Source organism: Cricetulus griseus, chromosome 3 (assembly GCF_003668045.3).
Source record: "Cricetulus griseus strain 17A/GY chromosome 3, alternate assembly CriGri-PICRH-1.0, whole genome shotgun sequence".
In the NCBI taxonomy this organism is placed as follows: domain Eukaryota; kingdom Metazoa; phylum Chordata; class Mammalia; order Rodentia; family Cricetidae; genus Cricetulus; species Cricetulus griseus.
The window spans coordinates 112173080-112190644 of record NC_048596.1 but is presented as its reverse complement, the minus strand read 5'-3'; the positions used below and the strand labels follow the sequence as shown (position 1 = coordinate 112190644).

At 41.3% G+C, this 17565-nt stretch overlaps 1 protein-coding gene and 1 pseudogene across 1 annotated transcript; both read right to left on the bottom strand.

Annotated features, from left to right (window-relative positions):
* Nucleotides 1-12480, bottom strand: part of LOC100753278 — a 36928-nt pseudogene extending 24448 nt beyond the window's left edge.
* A 3076-nt stretch (nt 12481-15556) lies between these two features.
* On the bottom strand, nt 15557-16627 carry LOC113834856 (igE-binding protein-like). Its single transcript, XM_027407486.1, has one exon. It carries the CDS (start codon nt 16625-16627, stop codon nt 15557-15559), a length of 1071 nt encoding a protein of 356 aa, XP_027263287.1.
* Nucleotides 16628-17565: the final 938 nt, after the last annotated feature.

Sequence of the window (17565 nt, the reverse complement as noted above, 5' to 3'; positions counted from 1 at the left end):
TCATTTTTTGAGATAGGTTTTCTCTGAATTTTTTTTTGACTGTCTCAGAATACACTCTGTAGACCAGGCTGGCCTTGATATCACAGAGATTTGCCTGCCTCTGCCTCCCGAGTGCTGGGATTAAAGGTGTGTGCCAAAACACACACACACACACACACACACACACACACACACACACACACATTCTACTTGTTTTTAAGAAATTTCTCTATTTTCTTTTTTCTTCCTACATACATATTTAAACAAACTGTAAGCAGTTTAGTTTTCCTATGAATCTGTCTTTACTGTATATCTTTCCTTTTCCAACAACTTGAGTCTTTATTCTCCTATACTGCATGGGTAGGATTAAAGCAAAGGTTTTGGCTGTTGGATCTACCCAGTTAGGCTTTACATCTTGATGGGAGTGTGTTTACTACCATCTCTGGGGAGCTGTGCAAACTGCTTCAAGTGTGGTCCATGCCTCCATTAAGCTGCTTGTAGCACACTGCCCATAAACCTTTTTTGTCTGTATGGGTAAAATCTAAATCTGTCATACAGCAGGCTGTGTGACTTGGAGACAGCCTTTATCTACTTTGGCATGAACTTGCCATTCTCTGCTCAAGCCAGAATACCACAATATCTATTCTCCATGGCCTACATGAGACTCTGAGTCTAGGAAGCCTAGAGCAGCTGTGTTTCTGAGTGTTCAGAATCCTTTTTAAGATTTGTTAGATTTTACATAAATCCTTGCCAAACATTTGGGTACCCCATGTAGATGAATGTTTCTGTGCTACATGGCAGGCTGAAGCTGTGGGCCTGATTAGATGTACCGGCTCTGGGAAGTCATGAAGTCTGGGAGTGTGTCCCTTAGTCTAAATAAAAGCTGGGTCAATGAACCAAATTCAAATCTGCTGGCACTGTGTGGAGGGGAGTAGCAGGTAGGCAAGTGCAGCCCACTTGACTGAATGAGCCCAAGACAACTTGTGGCTTTCTCAGAGCTGGACTGTGGCCATTGTTAGGTGTTTTGCCCATGTCCTGCAATTACTGTTCTTGCCATGTGGGGTGCCAAAATGTAAATGGAACTAGTAGATAATTTGTCTAATTAATAAAAAATCATAGTCAGATATAAAGGAAAATGCTGAGAGATCAGAGAGAAGGAGCAAGCTGCAGCTACACCTTACCTCTTAGAGTCTCAGCAGACAAGAAAGTAAGTTCCTCTTTCTCCCTGATTATATCCTGTTTCTGCCAACCTATCTCACATCCTGTCTGTATAGAACTCCAGACCTCTATGGTTAGCTAGTGGCAAGCTGCATTCTCTGACCTTCAGACAGGCTTTATTTGTCCAAGCAAGATATCACCACAGAGAATAGCTTTTAAAAACTTGACATAGGAAAAGACTTTGTTGAACAGAATACAACTCATCCAAGTACACAGATCAACAATTAACAGATGGGACATCAAGAAATTGCACAGCAAAGACACTGCCATTGGGATAAAGTGGCAGGATATAGAATGAGAAAATATTTTTAACAACTGCATACATTACAGGGCTGATATATCTCTTTCTGTTACACACACTCATATGTATATATAATTTGGCTAATATTCTACATATAGTATTTAAAAACTCAAGGTACTAGCTATTAAAAAATCCCAAGAAGTAATTGAGTACCAATCCAAACAGAATTCTCAAAAGGGGTGAAAGACCTCAGAAGAAGTACTTTCGTAGAAGGAGACCCGCACCCAGGAATCAGCTAAACCACATTTGGATGCAAAACCGCAAGAGGCTTTATTAGTAGCGCTGGTACCCGGGGTCTTAGCTTTTGTTAGGCTAAGCCCCGAGCCCCGAAAGGGGAGTCCTTTTATAGGGGAAAAAGGCACTGTAATAGTCAGGCGACTCGGCCTTTATCTTTTGCCGCGTCCAGATGGCTGACCTTGGGACGGAGCGATCCGGCGGGGCCGGCAGCTGTGGGGATCAAGGGTCGGGGAGTGCAGGGGAGGATGTATTCCCCACGCGCTCGGCCAGCTGCGCACGAGGGGAAACTTAAAAGAAAAAGCTAAGGGTGGGGGTCTCTCAGGGGGAGCTCAAATGGCCAAGAAGTATTTAAAGGTATGTTCACAACACTCTTAGTTGACACCATCAGTTCATTATTTTTCAGTCAAAATGTTGAAGTTTAGTTAAACAAGTGACAACACAAGCTGGTGAGAATGTGAGGTAAATTAACACTAATCAAATGAAGGTTTGAATGCAAGCTAGTGAAGTGTTCTGGACTGTGAACAGAGGCAGCCATACAATCCCGGTCTGATTCTGAGAGGAGGTGTGTGGACTAGGGAAGTTTAATTACCCAATGATGCTAATGATGAGACAGGAAACACCATATCATCTCAGCAGGGCTCCCAGCTGATGCTGAGCAGGCACAGTTTATTGAGAAGTCCTTTTAAATAGTCCTCCAAGGGTAGGGACAACATCAGGAAGCATCTATTATAAAGTATATATCTAACATCAAGTGATTCTATTACCTAAACAACTCTTGGTCACATAGGCAGAGTCCTCAGCCCTCAGCATGGGCCTACTCAAAGCTTAAGCTACAGAGATGCAAATTAGGAAGCATATTACCCTGAGGCCATGGTAAACAATAGTAGCTCTACTTGCAATTGACAATACAATGGTGAGCTGGAGCTTTCCAGTGTTCCATGTATACAGGAGCTGGAGACTGGGCCCCAAAATATTCCATAACAGAATTATTTGGTCCCCCACAGTGAAGTTAAGGAAATCATTGTAGTAACTCCTTGGAAAATGGGAATTGGTTTACCTCAAAATCCTCAGCTATTCTACTGAGGGACACAGCCCGCATCAGCCTCTCAGCAGTTCAGATTACCTGGAGAGTAGATGCCAATAGGCAACCTATTGATCACATGCACAGGCATACATGGGAATTTATATGATTGAAAGGCTTAAAAATTAGCAAAGAAATATAGCCTGGAAATTTACCAAGGCTACTACTATGACTTAGTGCCTGAAATTTACCAGCTGCTAGCAAGGTAATCTTATGCTTACAAGGCCATAAGATAACTAGGTACCAAGAATTCCCAGATGGCCACCCTCCCCGAGGGGCTCATGAAGGAAACAGATTGCCCCACTGGCCAATGTGTCAATAATAAACAATTAAGGGTCCCTTTGAAACAAAGAGATAGCTACCATTAGTTAGCATATTCTGAGGTCTGCAGGTTTTACAACTGGTGGTGTCAAGAGGCCATCTGATTCACAGGCCTCCCCTCAAGATAAAGGGCCTCCTAGGAACCCATGACTCTGGTCACTTATTCAAGGACAGAGAGTCGAGGCCCCTCCCTAAGCTTATGGTTTTGCCTTTAAAAACGCCTGTGCCTGGGGGATGGGGCTGCTTTCTAGCCTGCATGCTGAGAGAGCCTGTTTGTACAAATGTCCACCTTTCATTAAAGCCTCTTGCTGTTTGCATCAAGTTTCCACCTCCGCATGGTGATTGGGGTGGCCACAGTCCTAGGAAAAGATCCTAGAGGCCTGAGTTTCTGGGGGTCTTACATAATGAGGGCCAAACCTTGATTCTTCATTTTATTTTCCTCTCTGTTAACTGTTCTTCTTCTGTTCTGTTCTTTTACCCTGTTGTATTTCTTCTACATGCTATTTCCAGTTGTTCTCCTTTATATCTTTCCTGCTATTACCCTTCCTTTTATTCCCTCACACTGTTCCTTCTACAACTTTTCTCATACACTTTTTTTTCATTTTTTATCAATTTATACTCCCTAATGCAAAGATTTTTATGCAAATAAAGATTACCTCATAAACCCAAGTTACATATTCTCAAAAAACTAAAATCTTTACATAGGAAGAAGATCACAGATTAGTTTATTTCCTTAGAAGACTAAAAGGATTTACAGAATTTTCCTTCTATTAATTTAGTAATCTTCATAATGATCTGCAAGAAAATTGCCCAGTGAGAAGTAAGGTTTTTGAAAACAACAATCACACTCTACTTTATAATGTAGTATACTTTCACATAGTAATCACACCATGCCAAATATAGTAGAAACACAACAGCAGCAAGTAAGAAGCAATTTGGAAACAATGTCCTGGAGCTTTGCATCTCCAGGATGTACCCAGAGTATCTTTGTTGTCCTCTAGCCTGTATTTCATAAGCTCCACTGCTCCAGCTCCTCTGACATGTCCACTTGCACAACTTATATCCAAGGGTTGCCTCATCATAACACAACACTGTCTCAAACATGCCCATTCTTGCTATGTTCATAATTGACAGAAATTATAATCTACATGTTCCTCAAGACATATTTGAAATATATATATATATATATATATGTATATATATATATGTATGTATATATATACATATATATATATATATTTGATACTATTAATCAGTCAAAAAATAAAAACAATGAAATCATGAAATTCACAGATAAATGGATGAAAATAAAATATATCATTCTAAGTAGGTAACCCAGATACAAGAGACAAATATGCTACACATTAGCTTACATGTGGATATTAGCTCTGGAGTAAATGATAAGTAAGCTAGAATCCACAGACTTGGAGAAGCTACATGAGAAATAATTGACTAGTAAACACAGATACATTTTCATAGCAAAAAGAAATAGAATATATAACTATGGATGAATGGGGGTGGATCTGGAATGGGAAGATCAAATTAGAGGTAGCAGAGAGTGGGACTAGTTAGAAAACAAAGAGAGAGGCAGTTAATTTGAAGATATTTGAGAGCTGTTATGGAAATCTAATAAAATAAGACCTCTCTAAGTTATATGCATGCATGAAGGTAATCTAAGTGAAATATCTAAATAATGTGACAGATAGATCAGCAACAGTATATCACTCTTTCACCAAATGAAGCTTCTTGTCCCAGGATTAGATTGCATCTAATTGATGTGTAGGGCAAAGAGGTTCAATAGCAACAAGGGTGTCATCAAGGGTGTAGATTGTTCTGTACACCCTGAGAGCAAGGTCCCATTCCTGAAGACAACATATACATAATTCACTGAAAATATAGAACATTCACCCCCATATGCTAGATTCATTAGTACTAAAATCTATTCTACACACCATCAAAGGAGAAATGTAAATACCCACATACCCCAAACCCTTAGATCTACACTGTAATCCTCCATATAATGTATGCTAACTCAATGGTATAACAAATCTTGTGGGAATAACCCACCAATGTCCTTATTGAAAGCACACTCCCCCAACTGGAACTCAACACTACAGGGTGACAAGAAAACCAGAGACTCAATACCCAAGGGATAATGGTAAAACCAAATACAATTGTTCAAAAAATTAGAGAAATAAAAATTATTCCAAATAATAATCTTCTTTAAAAGACATTGGAGCCATGCTCTACAATCATCAGAAAAACTAACCTCTGTAGCCAATAAGAACTCATTCAGAGTCTTACAGCAAGACATTATGGCAAAACTGAGAAACCATGGAACACATGGCTATAGACAAGTTGTCTCTATCAAATTCCTCCCTTCCAAACTCAGGTAACTCTACAGAAGTGCAAGCAAAAATGTAAAAAGCTAGAGGCTATAGAGGAAACTAAGACCCTCAAATAGAACATGATTGATGAACATATGGACTAAGACTGAGGAAGAATGCATTGATTTATCATGGGTCTTCAATGGATGAAGTCCAAGAGCTTATAGGAGATGGAGAAACATGCCCCCATCTCCAATTACTAATCACTTTAAAAGGAGGTACACTGGGAAAAAAGCACTCTTAATATTATGAATATGAACTTGAAGTCATACTTCTTACTGTGTTTTTAAATTTTTATTATTTTTTTCTTTCTTTTAATTATGTATTTGTATTTGCTCTCTCTCTCTCTCTCTCTCTCTCTCTCTCTCTATATATATATATATATATATATATATATATATGATTCCAATTTAGTAGCTTTTCATCAGTGTTTGAGCAAGAGGATCTCTGAATCATGTGCCTTCTCTTGAGTTCTTTTCCTTCTGTTTATGCATTTTATCTAATTACTATAAGTTAGTTTTCTTTTAATCTAATTAATTTATATTTTATTATATTGTCACTTTTAGGCCTGTTTTTTTCTAATGGAAGACAGGAAAATGACAGATCTGGATAAAAGTGTAGGTAGATAGAAAATAAGAGTAGTTTATGGTAGAAAAACCATAATAATGATATATTTTGTGAGAAAAGGAGCTATTGTTTTAATTCTTTAGTTACTACTTATATTTACATATCCATCCCCCGATTCCCTTGTCCTCCTATCCTTCCATCCTCCCACCTACCCCCCAAACCACACCCCAACTCCTCCCCAGGGATAGTGAGACCCTCCACAGGGGAACTTCAAAGTCTGTCATATCAATTGGGGGAGGGCCTAGGCCCTCCTTGCTGTATCTGGGCTTCAATAGTATCCCTCCATAGGGAATGAGCTCCCAAAGTCCATTTGTTCTCTAGGGATGAAGAGTGGTTTCACTATTAGAGGTCCCATAGACTATCTTGGCCTCCTATCTGGCACCCATATTCAGAGGGCTTGATTTGGTCCAATGCTGTTTCTGCAAGTTTATGACTAGAGTCGCCATGCTATCAGGTGGTCAAGTCCACTGTTTCTGTGGGTTTCTCCAGCCCCTTACTGGCTCCTTTGCTCATCCCTCCTTCCCTCTCCACAACTGGATTCCAGTAGTATGGTTCAGTGCTTAGCTGTGGGTGCCTATTTATGCTTTGAACAGCTATAGGATGAAGGCTCTAGGAAAGGTAACCAAGGTAGACACCAATCTTGATATAGAGAAAGGGCATCAATGGCATTTTCTCCACGACTGCTTTTATTCTTAGTTGGAGTCATCACTGTGGATCCCCTAACATTTCCCCTGTGCCACATGTCTCTCCATACCTGTATTGTCTCCCTCTATCAAGGCATCTCCTTTCTTGCCCTCATTTATTCCTCCCCTGTCTCAGTCCTCTTGTTCTCCTCCCCTCTCCCCCTCTTCCCTTCCCACCTCCTCCCTCTCCACCCATGCCCCACACTCCAACTTTGTTCAGGGGTTCTTGTCCCCCTCTCCTTCTTTGAGGGACCATGTAATCTTCTCTTGGCGTCCTTCTTGTTTCCTAGCTCCTCTGGCAGTGTGGATTGTGGACTGGTAATCCTTTGCTCTATCTCTAAAATCACATATGAGTGAGTACATACCGTGTTTATCTTTTTGTGACTGGGTTACCTCACTCAGGATGGTTTCTTCTAGTTCCACCCATTTGCCTGCAAATTTTTTTCTGCTAAGTAGTACTCCATTGTGTAAATGTACTACATTTTCTCTATCCATTCTTCAGTTGAGGGGCATCTAGGTTGCTTCCAGGTTCTGGCTATTACAAATAATGCTGCTATCCCCATCAAAATCCCAGCACAATTCTTCACAGACCTTGAAAGAACAATTTTCAACTTTATGTTGAAAAACAAAAGACCCAGGATATCCAGAAGAACCCTATACAATAAAGGAATTTCCAGAGGCATCGCCATCCCTGACTTCAAGCTCTATTACAGAGCTATAGTCCTGGAAACAGCTTGGTATTGGCACAAATATATACAGGTAGACCAATGGAATAGAGTTGAAAACCCTGATATAAACCCACACACCTACAAACACCTGATTTTTGACAAACAATCCAAATTCATATGCAGGAACAAAGAGAACATCTTCAACGAATGGTGCTGGCATAACTGGATGCAGATATGTAGAAGACTACAGATAGACCCAAGCCTATCGCCATGCACAAAACATAAGTCATTATGTTGAATCATCCTCTTATCTCTGGGATGAAGCCTAGTTGATCTTGGTGGATGAGTTTTCTGATGTGTACTTAGATCCTATTTACTTAACTGATCACCAAAATTTTGAACATTTAAAAGGCAAGTCAGCTTATTCAGTGCTTTCAAATATTCACGAGAATCTCTAATTTTGTTTCAGATATTTAAATATGAAATGCATATGTGGTAGAAATGTTATGGAAAATATTATTGGCTTAGAACATGAAAATTGTTTCCTGGATTAGAGTCTACATGAATCTCAATGATATCTTATGCAAATTGATGAAATAAATCTCATCATGTAATTAAAATCAATATTCTTCCCTATAAATTACACAACGGATGTCCTGAACTATATGATTGAATCATTATTCTAGCAATTACTCACAAAATATTTCTTTTGTAAACTTCTTTAGAGTGCTAAACATCATTGTAATGTTTATTGTTTGCTTGGAATTCAGTATTATATAATACATCTACATTTCATCTTGCCTATGAGTTGGGAGCTTCACATACTTATTTTCATTTACCCAATGATTTGTGATAAGATGTAGATGCTCATGGATGCTGCATTGTGCTTGAGAGGCTTGTGCTTTGTAGTGTGTCTTGTGGTAGATAATTCTGTCATTTTTGAGTTACTTCCATTTGCAGATTTCATTTACACCTATAAGTTTTGAAGCCAGCATATAGAAGATGAAATCATATCTCTTTATTTTAATATTGAATGCAAGTGTCAAAGAAAATTTTCAGACTGAATAGATGTAGATATCTTTTTACCTACAAGGTTTCCATACAATATTTGGTAGTGAGGTTATGGGTAATATAATAGGTAACAAAAAGATGAAAGTCCATACTTTGCATGTGATGACACAAACATAAATTAAAATTTATTGTTTAATCTGCAGATCACAGTGTAAATTGTCATGTACAATTTTCACATAATTTATTTGGAGATTAATGTAGAGTTCAGAAACAAATAATCCTAGTCATATGTTAAGCACATTTTCAGAGAAGCAAGTGAATAACTGGGGTGAAAGTTGTCTGGAATAATTAATGGCAAATAAAACATATGCTTTAAATACATTAACTTTTGAACATTTGAATAGAAAAATAATCCAGCAATGGTGTTAAAATTTTGGCAGTTGCTTATATCCATTTTAAAATTTTGAAAATAAAATGTTTATAACAAACAATTATAAAATGACTAGAAAAATAAAACAAGTTGAATAATATTGCCCCACAGTTTAGATAACACTACATATTAAAGTAAGAGAGAACATAAGTAATTGATAAGGAGTGTAGAATCATGAATGAAAAGACTCATTATTAGAATAATATTATTACTTTCAAGTATGATCTGTTGTATCCATTTGATTGAACACAGTTGAATATATGGTATTTTAAATTACATGATTTGAAGATAAGGAACTCTTCCCTCTATCCTTTATTGTGCACTTTATCTATGTTGTTAAAGGTAGAAAAACATCACTTCATGCTGTTTTCTCAATAAGTATATTTTTACTGAGCAAACTGACAGTCTAATATTAAGAAATTAGTAGCGCTAGTAGGTACTGGTTCTTACTGAAATTCATGTGTTGAAATTGAATAGTAAATGTTATATTTTTAACACACAGACACTATAGATGGTAAATGATTCATGAATTCTCTGCTTTGGCTGAAACACTTCATGCAGACTTTTAAGTAATGTATGAGATCAAAGTATTTCAATATGCAAGCAATTAATTAAGGACATTGGTACGTGATCCCTGTCCTGTAGGTTATAGACAGACCAAAATACACATGAAAATTAGCTGCTTTTATGATATTGTATTTCACAGAATATAGAAACATTTATAATAAATATATATTTCTATATTATCTTTACTAAAATATTTTATTATGGAAATATGAATATACTGACAGGCTAATAAATTCTGGTAAGCAAATAAAAATGTCTTGAATGTTCATAATAAATATAAGTAATAGATTTGCATAATCATGCATAAATATAATAGATTTTTAAATTGCCATTAATTCATAAACAAAACCCAAATTTAATTTTCATCTACCACAATAGATGCGGCAAATTTGACAAAGAATTTCTAATACATTAATATAACATGTCTTGTTAAGAATCAAAAAATGAGCCTAGAGTTGGTGGCTCATGCCTTTAATCCCAGCACTAGGGAGGCAGAGGCAGGCGGATCTCTGTGAGTTTGAGGCCAGCTTGGTCTCCAGAGCAAGTGCCAGGATAGGCTCCAAAGCTACACAGAGAAACCCTGTCTCAAAAAAAAATAAGAATCAAGAAATATTAAAACTAATGATACTTTGCTTCCTGTAGCAGAAGAGAATCACTGTGTGGAATGCTCAGATGATCAGTAGGCCATCCTTGGAAGAAATCACTGCCTCAAAAAAGATGTGACATTCCTGAGTTATGAAGACCTTTGGAAATGTCTCTACCCTGTTTGGCTTTGTGTTTCTCTGTTGTCACAACTATTGTACTTGTTGTCATTTTGAAGGACAAGGACAGTTCCACAGTCAAGGCCAATAATTAAGTTCTCAGCTATGTTCTAAGAATCTCTCTCATTGTTTCCTATCTTTTTTATTGTTCTTCATTGGCCACTCCAATATATACACATGCATCTTGCAGGAGACCATATTTTCCATAGTGTTCACTGTGTCTGTTTCTCCTGTCTTGGCCAAGACAGTTACAACAGTACTGTCCTAATATTAATTACATGATCTAGAAGAATGAGGAGGCAGCTGGTGTGAGTGGTACCTAACTTCATCATTCTAGTTTGTACCATGACTCAACTGATTCTATGTGGCATCTTCCTGGGAATTTCTCCTCTATTTGTTGAGACTGATGTGCATGTTGAAAAAGGACACATTTTGTGTCTGTAACAAAGGTTCAATTATTGTATTTTATTTTGTTGTGGGATATTTGTGCTTTGTTGCCATGGGAATTTTCACTGTAGCTTTCCTTGCCAGATATCTACCTGACACATTCAGTTTAGCTAAGTTCCTCACATTCAGCATGCTGGTGTTCTGCAGTGTTTGGATCACCTTCCTTCCTGTCTATCACAGCACCAATGGGAAGGCTATGGTGGCCTTGGAGATCCTCTGTATCTTGGCCTCCAATGCATGACTGCTTCTTTGCATCTTCCCCCAAAGTTCTTAATGTTTTAAGAGCTGAGAGAAATTACTTTCAATACTTCAAGAATATACATTTTAAAATTAACATGTAAAACAATCTTGTTTCTAATTTAAATAAAAAATCAAAAAATGAAAGTGCTCAAGTGTCCCGCGCAATAGTCTCGCCAGCAAGAACCACACAGGACACTCGGATCCTTCTGCAGGAAAGCTTTAATGCGTTTTGAGAGGAGAGCATAAGCTTACCAGAGCGGAGACCCCGAGCCAAGAATCCCGTCCCCTAATAAAGGCTGGCAGCCCCGCCTGGGACGTGTCACCCTATGATTGGCTTCAGCTCCTCAGGCCATATGAGCCATGGAATAGGCAGAGATCAAGGAAATGGAAAATTACCCAGCGCCTGTGCAATAATTTACATTTAGTGCCTGCAGGCACCATCATTGTAATGGAGAATGCAGGGACGGCTCCCTACATCTCCCCCTTTTTTTATTAATTAATGATAAGGCTTTATATTTTTACAAGCAAATAGGTCACCCATATGTTGAGGGATAGAGGCAGAGGTTGTACCTTCCCAATCAAACATTAAGACTGTGTACAAGAGTCGCCATCAGGCTGTTAGCTTGACCCGAAGCGCTCTCGACCTGTCCTCTGCCATTTTTCTGGGAAAGGGAGACTAGGGCAGGCAACCCTTATGCAGGACAACATGCCTCCCAGAGAAGCCTGCATACTGGGCAACTCTCTGTGCGATGCCTTGCTCAACATCCCTCATGGGCTGCTCAAACCAGACACTCTACCCTGTGCAATGAGCCTAGGCTCCGGGTGTGCAAGAGCTGTCTGGCCGGCGGCCTATTGCTTAAGCATAGTTAGCCAAATATCAGTGGAAGCCCCTTGTTCCAAAGCTACAAGCGCTTGGGCGATAACCATCTTGTCTCTCTTAGTTTGAGCCCTGAGCCTACAGACCAGCCAGAGAAGTAACACCAATCCGCAGCAAACAGCTGCACCAAACAATCCCATCCCCACCCCTTAAGCGATCTATGATGACAATCTCTCCATCAAGGACAGGAGTTAATCTGGATAATAGTGGCTCTCAACTCCCGGGGAGAGGGTGGAGTTCCGACTTTTGAAGGTCCGAAGGGGCTCTTCGGGTGAGTCTTTTCGGGATCCACAGGGGATTCTCTTCATCCTGTGGAAAAACACATATAGCTCCCCTGGATCTTATGAGAATAGGATCTGGGCCTCTCCAAAGACCAGTTAAGATATCTTTCCATTTTACCATTTCCTTTGGCCTTTTAGGTTTTGAGGTGTGGCGCTTGGCCGCAGTATGGCCCTGAGCATCAATGTTTAGAAAATTAAGGGTAAAGAGTGCCATGGATATTGCAACTCTTGGCACCGAGGGTAAGGATGCTCCCATTCCCTCCTTTTGTTTGATTAAATAAGACTTAAGTGTGCGATGGTCATGTTCCACAATGCGTTGTCCTTGAGGGTTATAAGGTAGGCCAGTCAGATGGGTAACTTCCATCTGTCTGTAGAAGTGCTGGAACTTTTGAGAGGTATAAGCCGGCCCATTATCTGTTTTTAGGATATGAGGCTTTCCCCAGGCATCCCAGGCCTCTAAGCAGTGTTGAATCACATGTGCGGCCTTTTCCCCGTCAAAGGCGTGGCACAAATTATGCCTGAGCAGGTGTCCACTGAGACATGAACATATTGGAGTTTTCCAAAGGAGGCAACATGTGTAACATCCATTTGCCACATCTGTAGCGGCCTAATGCCGCGCGGATTTGTTCCTATATGAGGTGTAGGTAAAAATTCACAGCAGTTTTTACATTGAGTAACAATTTGTCTAGCCTCCTGCTTTGTCAAAGCAAATCGACGGCGCAAGGTTTCAGCCGTCACATGAAAGCGCTGATGAAATTGTTGTGCAGCTTGTATCTGGGTGGACAAGGCGGCAGCCATCAACTTTGTGGCCCGGTCTGCCAAATCATTCCCAGAGGACATAGATCCTGGGAGTCCCGAATGTGCTCGAACATGGGTGACAAAAACAGGGAACCTCCTGTTTGATAGGGTAATTTGTATTTTTTGAAAGATACCTGTAACTCTGCTGGAGGGTCGTATTATACCAGCAGTTTCAAGGAGGTTGACTGCATTAACCACATAGGAGGAATCTGACACAATATTAAGTGGCCCCGGAAAGGCCTCAAGGACTTGCAGCACCACTTGGCATTCAACGATCTGGAGTGAGGTTTCATTGAATTGTTTAGAAACTACCTTATTCCCTATAACATAAGCCCCTACACCGGTTTTGGAACCATCAGTATAAACCATCGTCCCATTCGGGATTGGATGCCTTGCTGTCATCTGTGGAAACACTATAGCCTGATTTTGTGTAAATTGTAGGATTGGATGTTTTGGGAAATGATTATCAATTTTCCCTGAAAAGGAGGTAACCAACACCGCCCAGTCATTAGATGTAGCTGTCAGAGTCTGAATTTGTGCAGCAGTGTAAGGTACAACCAAGAGATGAGGGTCCCTGCCAAAATGAGTGACAGCTGCTTTTATTCCCCGAAGTGCGAGCTGCGCGACAGCATCAGGATACCAATCAATGATCTTAGCGGGGGAAGCATTTGGGTGAACCCAAAGCAACGGCCCATGCTGCCATAAGACGGCGGTCGGTAACTTAGCCGTTTTAAAGACACATTGGCTGAATGGCAATGTCTCATCTATGCGATGCAATTGTGTATCCTGTAAGGCCTTTTTTACCTTTTGTAGGGCTTGACAAGCAGCCGGAGTAAAGCTTCTGGGGGAAGAAATATGAGGTTCACCTTCCAGGATGTCGAAAAGGGGTTTTAAATCTGTAGAGGGGATCTTTAAAAAGGGTCTCAGCCAATTTATATCCCCCAAGAGTTTCTGGAAGTCATTTAAGGTTCTCAGATGATCCTTGCGTATTTCTATTTTTTGTGGGATTATTTTTGTTGGGGTAATTACTGAGCCCAGGAAGAGACCAGTATCTGAGACCTGGACCTTCTCTGACGCTATCTCCAGTCCCCATTGTTTTAATTCAGCTACCAGCATGGGGAAGGCTTGTTGCAGGACCTCTATCTTCCTATGGCAGATAAGAATATCATCTATATAGTGAATCATAATCATGGATGTAAACTGCTTCCTAACAGGTTCCAATGCCTTTTGGACATACAATTGGCATATAGTTGGACTATTAGCCATGCCCTGTGGCAACACCTTCCATTGGAATCTCTTGTCTGGCTCCATGTGATTGAGTGAGGGAACAGTAAAGGCAAACCTTTGCCGGTCCCGAGGAAAGAGGGGGATGGAGAAAAAACAGTCCTTAATATCTATAATAATAAGCTTCCAATTTTGGGGTAGCGCAGAAAGCAAAGGGAGGCCTCTCTGGACAGGGCCCAGAGGGCGCATTTGGTTATTAATAGCCCGCAGGTCATGGAGCAACCTCCATTTTCCAGATTTCTTTTTGATAATGAAAATTGGGGTGTTCCAGGGAGAAGTAGAAGTTTCTAAATGCCCCAACTGTTCTTGCTCCTGTATAAGTCTTGTGACTGCTTCCAGCTTTTCAGAGGATAATGGCCATTGAGAGACCCATACCGGGTCCTCTGTATTCCATGGTATGGGTCGTGAAGCCTCAACGGCCCCTAAATAAAACCCAGTCCTTTTCTACTTTGATTCCCTTTTTGTTCAATGGGCTCTATTCTACCTTGCTCCCTTCTGCCCAGGCCCCTTCCTGGTACATAGCCCATTTTTGTCATTATAGCTGATGCCTGAGGGGAATACTCATTGGTCAGGGTCATGCCCATGGCTTGTAACACATCTCGCCCCCACAGATTTACTGGGAGGGGCAAAACATAAGGGGTAAAGCGTCCCTGCCTGCCCTCAGTGCTCCGCCAGACCAAGGCCGCAGCACTAACAGCTGGAGAGGATTGATATCCAAGGCCTTGAAGAGAATGAGATGAAACCACAGTAGGCCAGGATTTCGGCCACCAATGCAATGAAATGATGCTTTTGTCCGCCCCTGTATCTGTAATCCCCTCAAATTCTTTTTCATTAACCAATAATTTCATAGTTGGTCTCTCATCTAGGGGTATGGCCAGATATGTTGAATCATTACCGGTAGAGCCCAAGGCTCTTTTTTGGGAGGTGCAATTCTCTCTATCCCCAGGGGAGGGCAATAGCACAAATTGTGCGATCTTATCTCCCTGCTTTATGGAGAACATGCCCTGAGGGCTGGAGCAGAGGACCTGGAATTCTTCCTTATGATATGGATCTACGATTCCAGGATACACAATGAGTCCTTGTAAGGTCAAGGAACCTCGGCCCAAAATGAGCCCAATGGTAGCGGGGGGTAAAGGCCCCGGAGACTGGATTGGGACCGGCTGAACATTCATTTGGGGCATTAATAAGAAGTCAGAGGCGGCACACAGGTCCACTCCGGAGTGTCCTCGGGAGTCCCTTCCTTCTCTGAGTTGCTTTTCTGGAACTGGTTCCCATATTTCTGAGGGCCCTGGGACCATGGGCCCCACGGCCCGTTTTTTGGTTGGGACGCTTTAGGTTCCTCCCTAGGGGGTAAAAGCCTACCTTTTATGTCCCTTGCATTCGCTGGCCCTATGATAACCTTTTCCACAGTGCTTGCACCGCTCCATTTCCCTAGTCTTTTCAGGGGCTCTACAGTCCTTTTTAAGGTGCCCTGTTTTTCCACAGTTAAAGCAGGCAGACATATTTTGGCGCCTTTGGGTTTGTAAGATGGCTGCGGCCAAGCCTGCATTAGTAAGTGGCCCTCCGAGTTCTCTGCAGATCTTTAACCAGTCCTGTAAACCTTTACTTTTCCGGGGGGCTATGGCTGCTCGGCATTCTTGAGTTGCTTGTTCAAAGACTAATTGTTCAATCAGAGGCATGGCTTGTTCTGCATCACCGAATATCCGGCTAGCGGCCTCTGTCATTCTGGCCACAAAGTCTGAGAATGGCTCCTGGGGCCCCTGGACTATCTTTGTAAGATGTCCACCTGATTCATCCCTTTTTGTCAATGCCTTCCATGCTTTAATGGCGGCAGCTGATATCTGGGCATATACGCCCCAAATGTAATTAGTTTGATTGAGGGCATGTGGCCCCTGTCCTGTCAGCATTTCAAAGGTCCATTGTCTCTGATTTTCATTTTCTGCTGTGACATTGGCCTTTGCCTGTGCCTGGGCTGCATCATACCAAAGAGCCTTCCACTCCATATATTGTCCCATATTGGGGAGCACTGCCTTTACTGTTGTCTCCCAATCAGTGGGTGTCATAGCATAGTTTGCTAGTCTTTCTACTTGTATTGTTGTAAAATTGGCATTGACCCCATACTTCCGGACTGATTTAGCCAATTCTTTAATCTGATTATAGTCTACGGGAGCATGTACTCTTGCCCCCTCATTTTCAAAGACTGGAAAAGCCATCTGCAATTTCCTTCGCTCCTCTAATGGTAAAAAGGAGTCGGTACCAAATAATGGGGGTGCTGATGGAAGTACACCCGCTGGATTAACAGGCGATGGCCTCATATTTGTTTTCACTTTTTTATCAGGGTGGTATCTGTCTTGCTCTAGCTCTGTTTCCTCGCTAGAGTCTAAAATCTCAGAGTCTGAGCTGCTCAGCTCCAAGGCCTCTAGTTTCATTGTAGGGCAGAGGCTAGATTTTGAGTCTTTATTTCTCTTAAATTTACCGGGGTGTGACCGGTTATTCCCTATTTTCTCTCCCCCTTTTTTTGTATCCTGGGGAGGGCCTTTTTCCTTAGACATGTCCTTTCTTTTTTGAGCTCCTAATCTCTCATCTCGTTTGGTTTCTGATATATTATCCTGTACCTCTTTAAGCGTTTTTTGACTCTCTGCTACCATGGGATGGCAAGCCTCAATCTCTAGACAGTTTTTAATTAGGTCTCTCTGTTTTGAAGAGCCCATTATGCTGGAGGCTACCTGGGGTAAGCTTGGTCTCGAACTGGAACACCAGCCACGGTGGGCATAATATAAGACCAATGTGAACAAAATTAGAATAAAGACTAGAATTAAGGCCTTTCCATCCCATAGTGGTGACAAATTAAAAGCAAAGTCAAAAAAGAAGGTGTCAGAATAAAGCATACCTCTCCGAACTTACCACCCTGCAGTTCTGAATCCGCCCCGTTAGAGGGGTCTCCGCAATGCCGGCGATGTTAACAAGTTCCCGGGTTTCGGCACCAGATGTCCCGCGCAATAGTCTCGCCAGCAAGAACCACACAGGACACTCAGATCCTTCTGCAGGAAAGCTTTAATGCGTCTTGAGAGGAGAGCATAAGCTTACCAGAGCGGAGACCCTGAGCCAAGAATCCCGTCCCCTAATAAAGGCTGGCAGCCGCCGCCTGGGACGTGTCACCCTATGATTGGCTTCAGCTCATCAGGCCATATGACGCCACGGAATAGGCAGAGATCAAGGAATGGAAAATTACCCTGCAGGCGCCATCATTGTAATGGAGAATGCAGGGACGGCTCCCTACAATGTTGATCCTACTTATCCAAGAGCATGGTAGATCTTTCCATTTTCTTTCTTTAAAGATTCAAAGTTCTTGTCATACAGGTCTTTC

What these genes read in the sequence shown, in the direction of transcription:
- LOC113834856 (XM_027407486.1), bottom strand. Translation starts at nt 16,627, where the DNA reads ATGAAACTAGAGGCCTTGGAGCTGAGCAGCTCAGACTCTGAGATTTTA.